The 18,678-nt window shown below is 32.7% G+C and overlaps 2 protein-coding genes across 2 annotated transcripts; both read left to right on the top strand.

The window, feature by feature from the left end:
- Positions 1 to 11,216: 11,216 nt before the first annotated feature.
- On the top strand, positions 11,217 to 13,015 carry LOC136207351 (bark storage protein B-like). The gene is made up of 5 exons (XM_065998618.1): positions 11,217 to 11,480; positions 11,721 to 11,788; positions 11,875 to 12,207; positions 12,301 to 12,657; positions 12,736 to 13,015. Exons 1-5 carry the CDS (start codon positions 11,252 to 11,254, stop codon positions 12,913 to 12,915), a joined length of 1,167 nt encoding a protein of 388 aa, XP_065854690.1. The 5' UTR covers positions 11,217 to 11,251; the 3' UTR covers positions 12,916 to 13,015.
- A 3,143-nt stretch (positions 13,016 to 16,158) lies between these two features.
- On the top strand, positions 16,159 to 17,251 carry LOC136205264 (probable calcium-binding protein CML18). The gene has a single exon (XM_065995786.1). The coding sequence runs from the start codon at positions 16,504 to 16,506 to the stop codon at positions 16,996 to 16,998; it is 495 nt and encodes a 164-aa protein (XP_065851858.1). The 5' UTR covers positions 16,159 to 16,503; the 3' UTR covers positions 16,999 to 17,251.
- The last annotated feature ends 1,427 nt before the right edge of the window (positions 17,252 to 18,678 follow it).

Here is an 18,678-nt window from a genome sequence, read left to right as displayed (position 1 = left end):
TCTATATTGATCACTTCCATGCTATTTATAGATAACTTTTTACTTTTTACCTTTTAGTTTGTGTCTTGTGCACGTGTCAACATATTATAGGTTTCGGACCCTATAATTCCGCAATGAGCAGAGTTGAGCGTGCTTTTGACGGCCGAAGCTTTCTTTCCATTTTTGTCTTTCGGAAAGAACCATAACGGGCTGACCTGATGTCTTGGTAATTAATGGGCTTGAACTTTAGTTCATTAAAGCCATAAATCATGAATTACCATATATTGTGGTGAAGCTCTTAGCCTAGTGGTTGAGAGCTTACCTATGCATTGGAAGGTCATGGGTTCGAATCACATTCGGATCTGGTGGGGATTTTTCTTTCTTCTTTAATGTAAGCGCATTGCACAAATTTAAAAAAAAAATGAATTACCATATCACCTGGTATACTAACTTTAATCTCAAACTTCTATTTCATCCAAAACCATGCCCGAAATCGAACTTTTTACCATTTTTGTTAAAAAAATCAGTTTCGAACAACCATTTTCGAATATTTTTTTCACCCCTTCGAGTTCGTTAAATCCAAAACTTATTACAGTGTTTCAATCCCTGACATACCAACTTCGATCCCAAGCCTTTGTTTTGCCCAAACACTTACCCAAAACCCGACTTTCATAGCCATTTTCGATCCCGAAACACCATGTTTCAGAGTTGGTGCTGAAATTCCTTTTACATTTTTTTTGCTTAATTAATTCTATTTCAATTTTGCTTTGCTTACTTGGTATATATTTTTTTATCATTATTTCCCTTTGTGAGTTTCACATTATAATTTCCTGCTTTCTTTACTAATATGTAATCCAGAATATTATAAAAATCAATTTCTATCCTTTTGTGAGATTCACATTGTAATTTCTTGTTTTCTTTCTCAACAGGTAATTAAGAATATTATAAAAAATCAATAAAAAGAAGAAAAAAAAAAGTAAAAAATGTTTTTGGGTTGATTTTTTAATTTTTTTAAAGACATTTTTGAAGCTAGTTAAGGTTTTTATAAGTGCACTTAAGGATCCAAAAGAAATTTTTTCAGTTTTTGAATCCTTCATCATTTGTTTCGTTCTGAGAAATCAAGTCATATAGGTATAATTTATTTTCTTACGAATGCCAATCAGCATTCGAGAATTAATTTCTCCGGCACGCTCGCACTCCATCCACGCACATCAAGGTTGAAAGGTAAGATATTTAAAAAATATCGCTAATAATAAAATATGTTTTCAACTAGGAGAGGTAAGTTTAAGGGTTAATTACAAAAATGGATCAAATGGGAGGCCCATTTACATATTTAACTCATTTACTCAACCTACTACATATCTAGACTGATTTTGTGTGACTTTCCCATAATACCCTCAATATTTACGCGCGTCTCGCCCCCTCCCGTCTGACTTCGCAGATTCCATATTATGCGAAGCATGCGAAGCTAATGTTTGGGTTTAATTGATGAATTTAATTAGCATATGCGAATCCTGCGAAGCTAATGTTTGTTTTACTTGATGAATTTCATTAGCATATGCGAAGAGTGCGAAGCTAAAGTTTGGTTTACTTGATAAATTTAATTCGCATATGCGAAGCCTGGATGTGTTTTGAAGCTAATTCGCGAAGTGGTATATAACAAAAAATGGCAAATAACAACAGATTCTAACATTAAAATCATAACATTATCAAAATTTACAACAAGATTGCGACAATAACAACATTAAAATCGTAACATTATCAAAATTTACAACAAGATTGCCACAATAAACTCCTAACAAATCACTTCAAAGTGAACCTAACTAATCTGGTACCAATTTTGAAGCGGATGAGTAATTTCTCTCTACAGGAAATCAAGACCTTTTGAGATGGATCTGTCCCATGGTGCACACCAAGATTGGCACAATCTCTCCAAACCAACCATTTTAGGAGTGAATGTGCCAATCTTGAGGGAAATTTCTCCCTTTACATGAAGGAAAGTTATCTCCCCTGCAGCCCAATACCCGCCTTCTAGAAAGGGATGTTATGTAATCAACCACCTTCAGAAAAAATTAATCGTGTTAGGCAGAAAAAAAACGATTTTGGCTTCGCGAAATGAGGATTAGCGAAGCATGCGAATGTAAATGTGCAGGGAAAGAGATGATTTTACTTCGCTAATCGATGTTTTCGCGAGGTATGCGAGGTCTGAAATGTGACGATCTACGTCACATATCGATGCTTTCGCGAAGTCTGCGAGTCAAATCATGAACTTTTCTACTCGCAGACTTCGCGAACTAATCGATTCGCAAAGTAGATCCACACATTTCAGGCTCTTTCTCTTTGTAGATCTTCGCGAAATCATCGATTCACGAAGTAGATCGTCACGTTTCAGGCTCTTTCTCTTCGCAAATCTTCACGAAATCATCAACTACGCGAAGTGTATTCATGAAAAAACGCAGAAAAAACAACAGATACTTACATTTTTCGCGCCTTTCACCCTTAAAAGCGACAATAACAATATGATAAACTGGGAAAAACGAAAGAAATAACGTATAATACCCATTTACTTGATGGTAACAAGAAGAAAGAAACCAAGTAACGAGCAGGAACAGGAAGATGAAGAACCATGACTTCGTTTTCTAGGATTAGGAAGTTGCAGAATCAAGAGATGAAGAGAGGAAAAAGAGAAATTCATTGTGATTTGGCCAAATGGTGCAGATTTCGTGCAATTTAAAGGAAGATAGGAAGATCAAAAGTCTTCAAATCATTAATGGAGGAGCAACTTTTTGCGTAACCAAGGAGAAGGGGGGGGGGGAGCGGCGTTCGCGTTGTGGGAAGGGGAAAGGTTAGGGGTATTATAGGAAAGTCATACAAAATCAGTCTAGATATGTAGTAGGTTGAGTAAATGAGTTAAATATGTAAATGGGCCTCCCATTTAACCTAGTTTTGTAATTTTTTCTAAGTTTAATGATAAATGAAAATCACTAGAATTATAAATTTCAATAATTACGTGTAAAGTTTACTAGCATATACATTTGTAGCAAATAAAAATATGAACACTCGCGGTGCTTATATTTATAAGGGACCGGGTCGAAATTTACTAATGTTTTTAAATATCAGCTAAAAATTCTTAACATGTAAAAAAAATTTCTTCAAAAAAACATGTAAAAAAATTTTGATTTAAGGAAGGTGTAATAGACAAAAATAAATAAATAGAAATTTGGATTTAAAAAAGGTCTAACATACCAAAAAATTTAGAAATTTGGATTTAAGAAAGGCCTAACAGGTCAAACAAATTAAAAATTTGGATTTAAGGAGGGGTGCTAATTCAATATCCCATCAAAATTTCTTGGAGACAAGGGACCGGAACTACATCAGGTTGGGTAATTAAATATACCATCAATAAGTTAATTTTGTATTAATCATATAAAAATTCTCAATTTATCAAATACTTAATCAAAGTTTAACCAAAATCACAAATTTAGCACCATACAACGTCAAATTTTGTAAACATAGAAATCCAAAACTACTCGTGATCTTAGTGGTTCTGGAGGGCAGAGGGGTTCAGACCCGTCCTTGTATCCACCTTTGTCCATGTTTATAACATAACTCACGCATATTTATTTTTTAAGCAACTCACACATTTTTAGCTCTTAAGTTAATTTCTATCAAATATCTGGCTTGTAAAAACTGTTGGGCATGTTTTTTTTTAAATATGTTAATTTTCACAGGTCAGTCGTCAAGTTTATTAAATTTAAATTTTAGGATAATATTAATTTCCAACCTAAAATTTTCACAAGTCTCAAATTCATTTTGATGAGTCATTAACTATATGAAAACCACGTTTTTAATATTAGCGTCTGACTTAAACCATCCATAATAATAGAGTAGATAATAATTATTCTTATCATTCAAAATAATACTTATTGTTAGAGATGGGGCAATATACAGTTCCCTTTTTACTTGCAATTAGTTGAACAGAGGAAAAAAAAAAGATGGGCTTCACTAAATTATTCATGTTCTACGTACTTTTTATCTTTGGGGGATAACTATTTATATTTAATAATTCAGTAATGTTACTGTTCTACCTCTATAATTATTTAACACAAGAAAAAATAAATAGAGATAATATATTAATCTAAATTCTAAGCACAAAAGTTGAAGAAAAATAATGCCCTATTGCTTTATATTTTATTTTATGAAATGTCCTATTGCTTTCTTTAAAGCGAGGAATGTCACACCCGACCCTAAATGACCTCAATCGGCATCGGACGTGAAATGGAAAGATAATAATCAATACTTAGGAGTCTCCAATTTATCCACATATCATTATATTACAATTGCAATACCAAAGTTCTAACCATAATTCTAACAATAAGCATCCAAATTCCAAACCCCGCCTAATCGGGCGGTAACCTTCTCTATATCCTGTACTTTCTCACCTAAAAACATTAAAACATTTAAAAACGTGAGACAAAAATCTCAGTAAGAAACTATCAGCTATCAAAACCAACTTTACTTAACATAGCTACATATATACATTTATAAAAGGATTTAATCAAAACCTTATAAAATATACTCAAAACTTAAGTTCATATATAGTCAAAGTAGTAAACCAAAACCATAAAAATATATAATTTTGTATCAATTCTTGAGTTCAAAACCTTATAAAATATTGTAATCCAATAAGTGTTTTATCAAACCAACTCGTATTTAATCAAACGTAAAACCTTATATCAAAATCAATTTTAACCGAAAACATAATCCAAATGAACTTAAAACATTGTATCCATCCTCGAGTTTCTCCCCTTAAGTATCAATATATAACCACATATATAGTCGAGACGTCTCGTAATATTGCCTATCCCATATGGTCTTACCCGACACTTCTTTGCCATACCCAATAGGTCTTTCACACTGTGTACACAGGTCATGTCCCTCACTGAACATGGTCTTCAAATATAAAACCACCGATCCGGATAACTCTCGATGGATATAAACTCATAACGTGCTCAAATATCATTTCACAATCAAATTCCAAACTATTTAATAACCATAAACATTTGGCTTCAATTAGCCATTTTGTATCATAAAAATCATATTTGGACTTCAATCCAAAATAATAACAATAATAACTGCAACCGATTTCTCAATCCAAAAATAAGTCGTAATAAATCATCAAATTCATTTTGTTCAATATAGATATATATTGAAACCAAAAACATATATGTATATATGTAAATCAACCAAATCAAGCCTTAAATCAACATAATCAAGTAAAATCTGAAATTCACATAGAAGCATAATCAATGGCTTCATTTGAACCGTAATTTCACAATAAAAAGCAAAATCATGAAAAACTTCAATTTTACAAAATTCCTGCATAATCCTAAAATATCAATTTCTGAAACTTCTTTGATTATATATATATATCTGTATACATAAAACTCAAAATATAGTTGATAGTTACTTACCTTGGCTATTAATTGAAAACCACAAACTCGTTTAATTCGCCTCTAAATCCTGTCTAAGCCGTTTCCCTCCAAACACTGCCGAAACTCAAAAACTCTTCGACTAGGACTTAGATTTATGTATAAGGATGCTATGGTTTCAATTTCAAGTGATTCGGACGGTCGAATCTCCATAAATCAAAGAAACGGTGGAGAAACGATTCAGGAACGACGAAGAAGACGAAGAGGCGACGAAGATAAGAAAAAGAAAAAAAATAAAACTTTAATGATGATCATCATCTGGCAGATATTTGGAATATATATATACATATCTGAAAAAAATCCAGTTTGATCCTCCATCTTTATATAATTTTTTAATAATTACCCTAAACTTTTAATTTATACCTAAACCCATCGAATTAACTCCAAATTTTTCCTATAACACCAAATAAAAATCACATACCCAATAATTATAATATATACTAATATCAATATATCAATTCTAGAAATTTAGACACGGACGTGGCAATTCTCCCCACCTTAAAAAAATCTCGTCCTCGAAATTCACATCCTCTAATCTAAATTTTATTCCTCAAATAATCTCCCAGATCACAAAATTATTTCACATTATCAAGATTCCTCATAATCATCATAAGACCACAAATTCTAATGTTCATTCCATTAACTCCATCATTTATCCATATCCACATCACTGTAGTTAATTCCATAACCATAATCTACAATAAATTTAAATTACAATTGATTCCATCACTTGCATATATATCAAATATATTTCACCTATCTCCAAGTTCTATAGACTTCAAAAATATCACTTTTGAACCGCTAATATGTATGATATTATATTTTTCTTAAACTTCAAATAATTCGAATCAATGATTCATCATAATAATAATACTTATATCTTTAATTTTTCACTCCAATCATGATGAATACGAACTCCAAGTCATCATCATCAATCAAATATAAACCTATATCGATAACATATTTCCTCTATGAATATCACCTTGACTTATTTATTTTCGTAAAATCTCTATAATCAAATCCTTACCATAAGAAAAATCAATATAGATTATTCTTATACCCATCATCCTACATCCCATTAATAACTCCAAATAAATTTAAGTTTCTCATCAAACTATATGGATAACAAATACGATTTACTTAAATCGCAATGTGAAAGTTTTTGAAATCTCCAAGCAATATCCTCAACCACAATAAAAACCTAAAAATTTTATAATGTCATTCAATTTCTTTATTTGATCTATAACTACTCAATTTGATCTTTATGTAAATTTAGACTATAATCCTCGAAACTTCAATCTCTTCTCCAAACCATAAAACCATATAACCAAGGAAGATAGAGTACCTAAATTACGACAATCAATGTTTTTTTGTCTTCTCCAAACTCCAAATAATATCTTTACACCCATAAAAGTCAATAAATCTATAATATCATTCGATTTCTCTTATTTGACCTATAAACATTCAATTTGATCCTTATATAAACTTAAACTATAATCACACAAACGTCAACTAAAAATTTCCTCTTATATCATATTTATCTCTTAATTTCCTACCTCAAACTGTGCTTAAGATCAGCAAAATTTATCCTGAAAATTCATATCTTAATTATTTCCTCAAACACTATTTAAGCTTAGCAAATTTTCATAATTAATCATCAAATCATGAACTCTAATATATTCTCTCACTTTACTTTTCATTGATCACTAACATCGGTATCTCTCGAAACATCATTTATATAACTCTCAATAATTCTAAACCTCAATCTGATAAAGTTCAACAATAGATCTACACTTTGAATTCAGATATCATTTATTCAAATTAAGATTCTATAATACACTAAATTCATGTTATATCTCCCAATCATTAATCAACTTCCAAACCCATTAAATGAAACCTCCATATTTTATCTTTCTCAATCCATATCTATTATTTTCAATTTATCACTTTATCATTTCCTCAATCTCCTATAGTCCAAAGAAGACCAACTTATCATGTAAACCAGTAGCAATATCTCTCAAATAAGGAGAAAAATCAAAGCAAAAACCAAATTCTGGTTTAACGCTAAAATGGCCAACATATGTCGTTTCCAGCATAACTTTTTCATATGGAGTCCGATTAAGGTGATTCAAAAACCCTTGGAAACGTAAGATAATAATAAAGAACTTTCATTTAGGACTCCATGACAGATTCGGCCTCTATCTGGTCGTAAAATGCATCATAAGATTCATATAGAATATGATTCTCCTGCCACACCTATATAGACAATTCTCTATTATCTCTAGCTCAAAGTTCTAATTTACTCATATCTCATGTATATATGGTTGTAAGCTAACTATTAAACTCTCAAATATCAATTCCAAGTCATACTTAAGATCATATATGTAACCCATGTCGCCAAAAATCAAATAATTTACTAATTTTCATACACCCAATATTTTACTAACCATCAAATCTCATTTCTACCCCTCATTAGCTAGTTACTCAATCCTCGAAAAATTCCAAATTATTTCTTAGCTTTCACCAAATATTCATATTCCTCAATTACTATCAACCTTAGGTCCGAAGAATTTAACCTAGAGCTCTGATACCAAACTGTCACACCCGACCCTAAATGACCTCAATCGGCATCGGGCGTGAAATGGAAAGATAATAATAAATACTTAGGAGTCTCCAATTTATCCACATATCATTATATTACAATTGCAATACCAAAGTTCTAACCATAATTCTAACAATAAGCATCCAAATTCCAAACCCCGCCTAATCGGGCGGTAACCTTCTCTATATCCTGTACTTTCTCACCTAAAAACATTAAAACATTTAAAAACGTGAAACAAAAATCTCAGTAAGAAACTATCAGCTATCAAAACCAACTTTACTTAACATAGCTACATATATACATTTATAAAAGGATTTAGTCAAAACCTTATAAAATATACTCAAAACTTAAGTTCATATATAGTCAAAGTAGTAAACCAAAACCATAAAAATATATAATCTTGTATCAATTCTTGAGTTCAAAACCTTATAAAATATTGTAATCCAATAAGTGTTTTATCAAACCAACTCGTATTTAATCAAACGTAAAACCTTATATCAAAATCAATCATAACCGAAAACATAATCCAAATGAACTTAAAACATTGTATCCATCCTCGAGTTTCTCCCCTTAAGTATCAATATATAACCACATATATAGTCGAGACGTCTCGTAATATTGCCTATCCCATATGGTCTTACCCGACACTTCTTTGCCATACCCAATAGGTCTTTCACACTGTGTACACAGGCCATGTCCCTCACTGAACATGGTCTTCAAATATAAAACCACCGATCCGGATAACTCTCGATGGATATAAAATCATAACGTGCTCAAATATCCTTTCACAATCAAATTCCAAACTATTTAATAACCAAAAACATTTGGCTTCAATTAGCCCTTTTGTATCATAAAAATCATATTTGGACTTCAATCCAAAATAATAACAACAATAACTGCAACCGATTTCTCAATCCAAAAACAAGTCGTAATAAATCATCAAATTCATTTTGTTCAATATAGATATATATTGAAACCAAAAACATATATGTATATATGTAAATCAACCAAATCAAGCCTTAAATCAACATAATCAAGTAAAATCTGAAATTCACATAGAAGCATAATCAATGGCTTCATTTGAACCGTAATTTCACAATAAAAAGCAAAATCATGAAAAACTTCAATTTTACAAAATTCCTGCATAACCCTAAAATATCAATTTCTGAAACTTCTTTGATTATATATATATCTGTATACATAAAACTCAAAATATAGTTGATAGTTACTTACCTTGGCTATTAATTGAAAACCACAAACCCGTTCAATTCGTCTCTAAATCCTGTCTAAGCCGTTTCCCTCCAAACACTGCCGAAACTCAAAAACTCTTCGACTAAGACTTAAATTTATGTATAAGGATGCTATGGTTTCAATTTCAAGTGATTCGGACGGTCGAATCTCCATAAATCAAAGAAACGGTGGAGAAACGATTCAGGAACGGCGAAGAAGACGAAGAGGCGAGGAAGATAAGAAAAAGAAAAAAAATAAAACTTTGATGATGATCATCATCTCGCAGATATTTGGAATATATATCCATATCTGAAAAAAATCCAGTTTGATCCTCCATCTTTATATAATTTTTTAATAATTACCCTAAACTTTTAATTTATACCTAAACCCATCGAATTAACTCCAAATTTTTCCTATAACACCAAATAAAAATCACATACCCAATAATTATAATATATACTAATATCAATATATCAATTCTAGAAATTTAGACACGGACGTGGCAAGGAATATATGGCTTCTTTTTCCTTTTTTATTATGTCAGTCTGTTTGGTTCAGCGGTTGCGGTTACTATTAGTTGTTTGCTGTTTAATTATTAGTGTTTGGTAAAATTATATTGAACTGTTGTTGTTACTATTTAAAATGTCTAATATAGACATGTTTTAAATTAATCAACAAATAAATTATAAAATAAGAAGGATAATTTTGTCAATAATTTAATTAATAACTACAAACAACTGTTCATGAAAAGCTCTAAAAAGAAGTTTTTCGTGAAAAGCTCCAAAACGCTGCAGTATCCTAAAAAAATGCTAAACGATGTGGTTATATAAACCTAACCAAACGCTATATTTCCTGCGGTTTGAAGTAAAACGCTAAACGCTCTTTCGAAAAGTTGAAACAAACACTCTCTGCTCTATGGTTTTACAGTTAATTTACCAGTAGTAAATGTGTTTAACATAATTTCTCAAATGGAATTGAGTTGATTCAATCCTATAGATACTATTACTTTTAAAAACTTGAAACTAATAATTGAAAATACATATTTTTTTTGAGAAAAAAAAAAGCTTTATTAAAAAGTTATCTTTAACCAACTATGTACGATAAAAAAAAAAAATACTAGTCCTCTCCTTATTTATCATTCTTTTTTTTTTTGAAAAATAGATTTATAATGTTAACATTTTAGTTCTTCTATCTATTTTTTTTTTAGATTTTTAACCGTTATATTCGGCATAAACAGACAGATAGAAAATAACCATTTTGTATCGCAGTACGATTATCCTGAAAGCTAAGATATGTTTGGTTAAAAATTAAAAAAATAGACAAAATGACCAAAGAGTTAATAATGACAAAAGATGAGGACCTTATGTGTTTTTCAAAATAGGGAGACTAAACAATATGTTAGGTAAAAAAAGTGGAGATTAGTAAATTATTTACCCTAAAAAAAATAGCTATTAGCATTGAAGAGGCATGTGTAGTGATAATTTGAGTAATTTTCCAATGTATGGGTTTCTAAATAGCAAGGGAAGTGTTGACTGTCCGATGTAAGCACTTTGATATCTAAGTTAGTATCACTCTCAAGAATAATAAAAAACAATAGAAGCTAGGATTTTAAGTATACCTCAAAGACCCTATATTTATAGATTTCCAATGGTCCCTATTAGGGTTTAGTTCGGTTATGCCCCTTTAAAAACTTACCCTATATTGGAGTACTCTAAACAATTTCATTCATCTAGAAAAGAAAAAAAAGAGTATGAAATATAAATTAATATTTTGATATTAAAGGCAGAAAGTAGAAAGTAATGAAAAAGAAAAATGTAATCTTATGGTTAAATAATTGAGGAAGAGTCTAGACATCGAGAATGTATTTAAAGGGACAGAAGAAGGGCTCGGATGCTAAAAAACATTAATCAGTATTCTCTATCATTTCTTAAGTGAAACATATATAAAAATGCGGGGAGTTGAAGCCGCGGCGGCCCTAGCAGTGGTTGTGCTGCTGGGAATGACACAGCTGTCGACTGAGCTGAGTTTGAGGCACCCTCTTCGCCCTCTTATTCAAAACATCAACGATGAAGGTTCTTATTTGGGACTTATCATGGAAAGTAGCACCCATGAGAAGCCTCTTCTAAACTCCGGTCTCTATGTTCCTAGCACTACCTTCGCCAATCTTACTTTATGTGGTAATACATCAAAAACATTCTCTACTCACGCGGTTTGTTTCACTTGCTCCTGTTTGCAGCTACTCTTAGATGTTTATTGTTAGTAATAAATATTAGATGATTTTTTGTAAAAGGCAGATGCTTTGAATTTTTACTAAACGTTTTTAGTCTCATACATTTATATTTAAAAGACAAAAAACGGTTCCGAAAATTGAAAACAAACTAACACTGATGTATGTTGCAATTGCATGAATAACGTAGGAAGAACATTCCACATCGGACAGCTCAATGGAGTTGATATCATTTACGTGAAGACGGAGGGCGGATCAGTATGATTTTCTATATGCATGTTTCTTTAAATAAATAAATATTTATTATGAAATGATCATTAATTATTATTATTATTCATGAATAGATTTCTACAGCTTCAACTGCTCAGCTTTTAGCAGATTTATTTAACATCCAAGGATTCGTTCATTACGGGACAGTCGGAAGTGTAAATGACACCTTATCAATCGGCGATGTCGTTGTTCCTACAAAAGTTGCTTACGTCGGAAATACCCAATGGAAGGTTTTTATTTTAATACCCATACTTAGCAACGGTAAAAGTTGTTGTCGTGTGACCAAGAGGTCACGGGTTCGAATCTTAGGAGCGGCCTCTTGCCAAATAAATTGGCAGGAGAAGGCTTGCCCCCGGTACACCCTTGTGGTGGGACCCCTCCCCGGACCCTCGCTCAGCGGGGACGCGTAGTGCGACCGGGCCGCCCTTCTTTACCCATACTTAGCAACCATTTTACTTAATTAGTTCCTAATCAGATTAATTACATTATTATGAATAGAAATACAATGCAAAAGGACTCTAAAAGTGGGAGACTACAACTTACCGGAGGCCGGTGAGAATTCATTGGGGGCCATAACTTTTCTGCCCACAAAATTGTTCAATGCTTCTGGAATTGCCAAAAACACCTTCTGGCTACCAATCAACTCAGCCTGGTCCGACGTCGCCGAACATCTTCACGATGTAGAGCTACAACAATGTCTTAGCTCGAAGAAATGTTTACCAAAGGAACCAGAAATAGTATATGGATTGAGGGCAGCCTCTTCTGATATATACCTTCAAAACGCAGCACTCAGGGAATTCATCAACACTCAATTTAAGGTTTCTGTTGTGGACGAGAGCACGGCTATGGTTGTTTGGGTTAGTGTTTATTCATTTTTTTCATTTAATTGTAGTTAAATAGGAAATTGATATAAAGGAATTGAAATCGATTTACAGGTAGCATTGACGAATGATCTACCAGTGGTGGTGTTCAAGGGTGTATCAAACACAGCTGGTGGTTCAACTGCATACAGTAGCTATAACTATTTGGGGTCTGTCAATGCTTTTAATGCAGCTGCGAGTTTCATAGAAGCTATCGGTAAACCTTCTATAAGGCTCATGAACAAGAGTTATTGACCACTTGTTTTAAGTGGTGATATAAATAAATGTTAAGCCTGAAAGTAATCTTCTACTCGGATATGTACGTACCTAAATAAAACTATCACGTTTCTCTTTTCTTTGATCATCTTTCATTTATTTTGTTTGGTTGAAATGGAATGAAATAAAATGATATATTTCATATGATTAACGACATCATTTGAAAATGAGTAGTGTACATAGAACTGAATTTACGATTGACTTTGGGACTTGGGATCCTATGGATGAAGACCTAATATTTCTGGATTCCATTGAATTCCATTGATTCCTTCGATGTTGATATGATTGAATCCATAGTGTTATATACGATGACTTAGAGAATTTCTATAGTACCTAAGTTAGGAAGAGTATAGAATTTAGAGCACTAAACGATTGTAAGTGATTGTAAGTAATTAAATAGATATGAGTATGAATATTAACTTATAAAATTATATTCTATTTATAGGGAGCTCAAAGGTTAAAATATAAGTTCACATTCGAATCTCTCATTAACTTCCTCGAAGGACAAGTGTAAGTGGACGTTTTTTTATAGTTTGTAATATACTTGAATTATGATTTCTTAATTCTTGGCAAGATTGGAATGTCTAAATTGGAGGATTTGAACTGTATTCCATTGATCCTCATGTCTTGAAGAATATTATTCTTATTTAGTTTGATTTGGCTGCCTTCCTTGCTTCGAACGTCCATATTGGTTTAGAATGATGGCACATGGATCCTAATATCATTCGGATGATATCAGGTGTATTATTTCAAGAATATTCTAAACATATTCGAAATCAACAGTGATATACAATAATAATAATAATAACTGCATTAATACATTAATATATGTTTTGGATGATTACAAAAATAAATTAAAGAGAAACTGCGTAACTTTATTAAACATCAAATACAATATCCTTACATAAAGAATTCTCAAGCCACCTAGAGATAATAAAAGAAGAAAACAGACTAGCATTGAAATGAGCAAACTAATATAGTAACAAATGTCACTTTAAAGTCGATCGGGATGATGATGAAAACTCCTTGCATTCCAAGATGATTACGCCAACTTTAGACAAATCACGTGATTTGAAAACCTAATACAATCAACCACAAACTTAACATCAACCTCGAACCGAATATTTTGAAGATCAAGAGAAATAATTCACAACACGTCATTCCGCAAATCTAGTCAAGTAGTCGCATAGAGGCTCAATACTCATTTGACGGATAATGTGTAGGTTAGTGCTGATTCTTTTGGCTTTCACCGCACCAACAACCCAAGCCACACAAGGTCTTTCAAGTTCCTGAAAGTGTTGATCGATCCTGCGGGTAGTTCCCTATACCACTCATACGTTGTTCACATCAGAGTTGTGAGAAATATCTTGCACATGACAACAACTTCCCGTGTGTGTAAATTCATCATGCTCATGAAGGCAACATAGTGCTCATTGGGATCCTCTATCCCAATGTAATGGGGTAGTCGAGGTATCTTCCAATGTAGTGGGAATGAAGTGTCTATTATTCTTTGGGCCAAAGTAGCATAGGAAGGTATTTGATAGTCTATCATGCCTTGGAGGAACCTTTGAAACATAACTTCTTAGGGCTCTTCTGACGTGGCCTTAGCAGTTTTGCTTGCTGTGTTGTGATTCTCTGAAGTGTTGCTGTTAGAATTTTCCTTTGGATTGGGTCAGTGTCAGCCCTAATATGTTCGTCGTCAGTGTTGTTGTTAGGCCCACTTAAGGGACTACTCTCCCGCCTGACTGGTCTGGGCGATCATTCCCTAGAAAGGTATTCTCATAGCTGTTGGTTATTTGTTACAACTGTAACTAAGCTTCCCTCGGCTCGGTGTGAGAATCTTGCAACTTTTGTTGGACAACTACGAAGGTCGTAGTAGGGTCTATCTAGTGAAGCTAGAGAGTTTATTCGTGGTTATGGTCAGGCCCGTAGATGGGCCTGTGCAAGTAGGTCTACAGCACAGGGCCCCTAATTTAGAGAGGGCCCAATTTTTTTTTTTTACTTATTATATATAAGTTAGTAGCCCAGCCCAATTGCCCAAGTTAGTAACCATATATACCTTTTTTACTTAAAGAGTTAAAGTTAGAGAAGAAGATGAAAAGTTTTGTTTTCTAAGGATTCTTTTATTAATTTATTAACGTTAAAAAACGGTTATAGAGTAAATTATTACGTTTTGCACAGGGCCCCCAAAATGTCTAAGACGGGCCTGGTTATGGTCGTTGTTGTAATCAAAGGACGTAGACCCTCCTTCCCTGGCGGGCGAGGAGTCATCAAAGTCAGGGCTATCTTTCGGTGGTGCTTACTAGAGCCCTGTCGAGAATTTTTGGCTAGCACTCATGTCATGTCTGGTGATGACCTTTTGCGAGAGGATTGCTCAGGCAGTCGCGCTGAGAGAATAGTCCTCAAGCTTGTCTAAGTAGGGTTCATGCTCATCGCACCAAATGTTGGATCTGACCAAGAGCTCGATCATTGACTTGTTCTTCATAGATTGACATGCGTTGGGGTGGACTCTCTGAATACACTTTAATGTCAAAGTCTGTAAGATTGTGAGGGAAAAGTGCTAAAAAAATAATATAAAATATATCCTAAAAAGAGAGGAAAATATATTTGTATAGGAGTCCGAAAGGACGGGATTACTTTATTTTCCCCAAATAAGATGGTGACATATAAGTCGGTGTTGTTATTAGTGAATTCATTATTGGACGGACCTCTTGATAGTTATCAACTCGTTTGATCCGCCTTTAATACATTAAAGATGAAATATATATAATATTAAGTGTAGATTTTGATTTATTTATTTAAATCCAAATCATAAACTACCAAATCGTTGGTATCGATTGATTAAAAAAGAAGAAGGTACATTTAGCCAAAAAGAAAAAGAAGAAGTAGATACAAGAAAATTAGCGAAAAGGCAACAACTCAGTCATCATCAAAGTCCTGCCACGATTTTAATCATATAATCTACTCCCAACCATTGACTCTTGACTAAGTCTTTATTACTTGCCCTCATTAATTAAACTTTTATTCTATTAATTGTTTTCAACTACTCTTATACTTGATTGAGGATTTAATTTTGGATATAGTGAATAATTAGAGGACTTAATGTGGACCAAAATAAATAAAAAATTCTCATTCTCAATTGTCTAATTATAAACGAAATTGCTAATTTTTTAATTATATATTTATTTACGGTTCCCATTAATCACGATTCTAGATCCAATTTTTTAGCCCAAGAAGGACGCGTTCTAAGGATCAAGATTCGAGAACGTTGAATTTCAGAACCAACAAAAGACAAAAACAGAGAAAGAAAAGAGAAAAAACAAAAAGAGAGAAACAGAGAGCGTTTATGCTTTTTACCTTTTTCTTCTAGCTGTGAGGCCTTCATATTGTAAGAATATCTTTGATTTGAATTTGCTTTATCTTTTGAAAACCGGAGGTTTCGATTTTTGATGATCTTCTCTTCTCTGGTATCATCTTCAAAAGATGAAAATCTTTTCGAGATTTATATGATTGGATTTACAAAGTTGGAAGGTTGAAAAGATTCGGAGAGAAATTAATTGAACAAACATGAGCGGACAGGATCATCGGGAGAAGCTTGACGATGAACAACTGGCGGAGCTCCGTGAAATATTCCGTTCATTTGATCGGAACAACGATGGTAGCTTGACGCAATTGGAGCTAGGATCACTGCTCCGATCACTGGGCCTGAAGCCGAGCGAAGATCAATTGGAAACGTTGATACAGAAGGCAGACAAGAATAGCAATGGTCTAATCGAATTTTCGGAGTTCGTAGCCCTGGTTGAGCCTGATCTTGTTCAGGCGAAGAGCCCATACACAGAGGATCAATTGAAGAAGATATTCAGCATGTTTGACAGGGACGGAAATGGATACATTACGCCGGCGGAGTTGGCTCATTCAATGGCTAAATTAGGGCATGCTTTGACCGCGGAGGAGCTGACGGGGATGATTAAGGAGGCGGATACCGACGGCGATGGCTGCATAAACTTTCAGGAATTTGTTCAAGCGATTACCTCTGCTGCTTTCGACAATTCATGGTGCTGATTTGGAAGGTGAGAAAATGATGTATGATTGTTTAGGAGTGGAGAATCCATGGATGTATGTCCTCTTCTTTTCTTGTTTACATTTGCAATCATGTATTGCCCTGGAATTTAGAATTTGGAATTTGGAATTGGGAAAGTGGACTGAATTGGATTGTTGTTTTTGTTAAACAAATGTGTTTTCTTTTTGACACCAATGTATATGGATATTGTAAATTTTTGCTTGCTTCTAATTCCATATTATGCTTTTCTTCTCTTATTTCATCTCATACTTACATTTAATTAATTTTCACAAGTTTTTCTTAGTTGCAACATGTTTCTTATCTTATTTCATATCATACTTTGCAATATGTTTAATGCTTTGATATCGATTTTCTGTAGTTTATTTGTGCGCTTTCACTTTAAACCGTAGAATAAAAATTAGTTGGGGAAAAAAAGTTAATAATAACTATTTCGAATGGAAAATCATTTAATTTCTACCCGCAATAGCAAATGAATGATTAAACCAAACAAATGACTTTCCAATGCCAATAAATAATAAAGTGTAATATAAGAAAAATAGACTAGAGACCTTCTATAAATGAAGAAGACCATATGAAGATGTTTAAGGGCCCTACTTTTCATGCTTCTGTTTGCCTTTTCATTTCAAAAGGAAGACTTTTAGGTGTTTGATTAGAGATTTCCTGTTTGCCTTTTAAATTTGAAAAGCAGTATTAGGTATTTGGTTAGTGACATCATGTTTGCCTTTCACACCTGAAAAGCAGCTTTTTACAAAAGCAAAGAATCTCTGCTTTTTGGAAAAGTAGCTTTTTCAAAAAGCAAACAGCAAACCGTAATAGCAAATGACAACAACAAACAGCAAACTGTAACAGCAAACAGTAGGTAAAACAAATATTAGAAAAAATCGTGTACTTATGAAAAATTATTTTCGGGTCTTGTTCATCTATCGATGATCTCTTATCTATTTTTATTTTTATTCAAATAAACGATCTCTCAAGTGGGTAGTTATAAATACTTGTACACCACTACCTCTTGCAATTCATTATCATTTATATTTTATTCTCTTAAGAATAAAATACAACAAGTACAAAAAAAAAGGAAATAAATAATGTGGTATAATCAGTTTCCAAACGACATTTTGTGGTTAAAAGTGTATAATGTACCTTGATAATTACATTGTTAACATGTTAGCAAAGATAGTAAAAAAAATACTAACACCGTTAAACAATGATGATGTGACAACTTTTATCAAATAGTTAAATGAAAATTTATATCTTTTTATAAATCAGTTTTCTTCACGGGTCAACCTTATCTTCATCATTTTTATTAACTAATCATATTCTTCCACTTTATTCCCTAGCATTTTTCTCTTTTTCTTATTCTTTCTCGTTTCTCTTTTCACATACTTCTTATGCATCGATCCAATCTCATCTTTGGTTCTTTTCCTTATTTATTTTATGATTGCAAATTTAGAGTTCTAGTATTTGAGCTAAATTAATAGTCCCTTCGTCTCATAATATAAATCATTTTAGGATCTAACATGTAGATTAAGAAACACAATTAATACAAGTTAAGATTACTAATTTAACCTTTATTCTCTCTCATCAATATTCATTAATTGAAATTGATACTGCATATAACGTTAAAACCTCTCTCTCATCACTAACTAACTTTCTCTCTCTAA

This window comes from Euphorbia lathyris, chromosome 9 (assembly GCF_963576675.1).
Source record: "Euphorbia lathyris chromosome 9, ddEupLath1.1, whole genome shotgun sequence".
NCBI classification, from domain to species: Eukaryota; Viridiplantae; Streptophyta; class Magnoliopsida; order Malpighiales; family Euphorbiaceae; genus Euphorbia; species Euphorbia lathyris.
Note: the sequence above shows the minus strand (reverse complement) of the source record. Positions and strands in the feature narration are given on the sequence as shown.

Excerpts from the sequence above, each read along its gene's own strand:
- LOC136205264 (XM_065995786.1), top strand. The coding sequence starts at position 16,504 with ATGAGCGGACAGGATCATCGGGAGAAGCTTGACGATGAACAACTGGCG.
- LOC136207351 (XM_065998618.1), top strand. The coding sequence starts at position 11,252 with ATGCGGGGAGTTGAAGCCGCGGCGGCCCTAGCAGTGGTTGTGCTGCTG. Across the intron at positions 11,481-11,720 it reads CGCCAATCTTACTTTATGTG|GAAGAACATTCCACATCGGA; the intron begins GTAATACATCAA and ends TGAATAACGTAG. Across the intron at positions 11,789-11,874 it reads TGAAGACGGAGGGCGGATCA|ATTTCTACAGCTTCAACTGC; the intron begins GTATGATTTTCT and ends ATTCATGAATAG.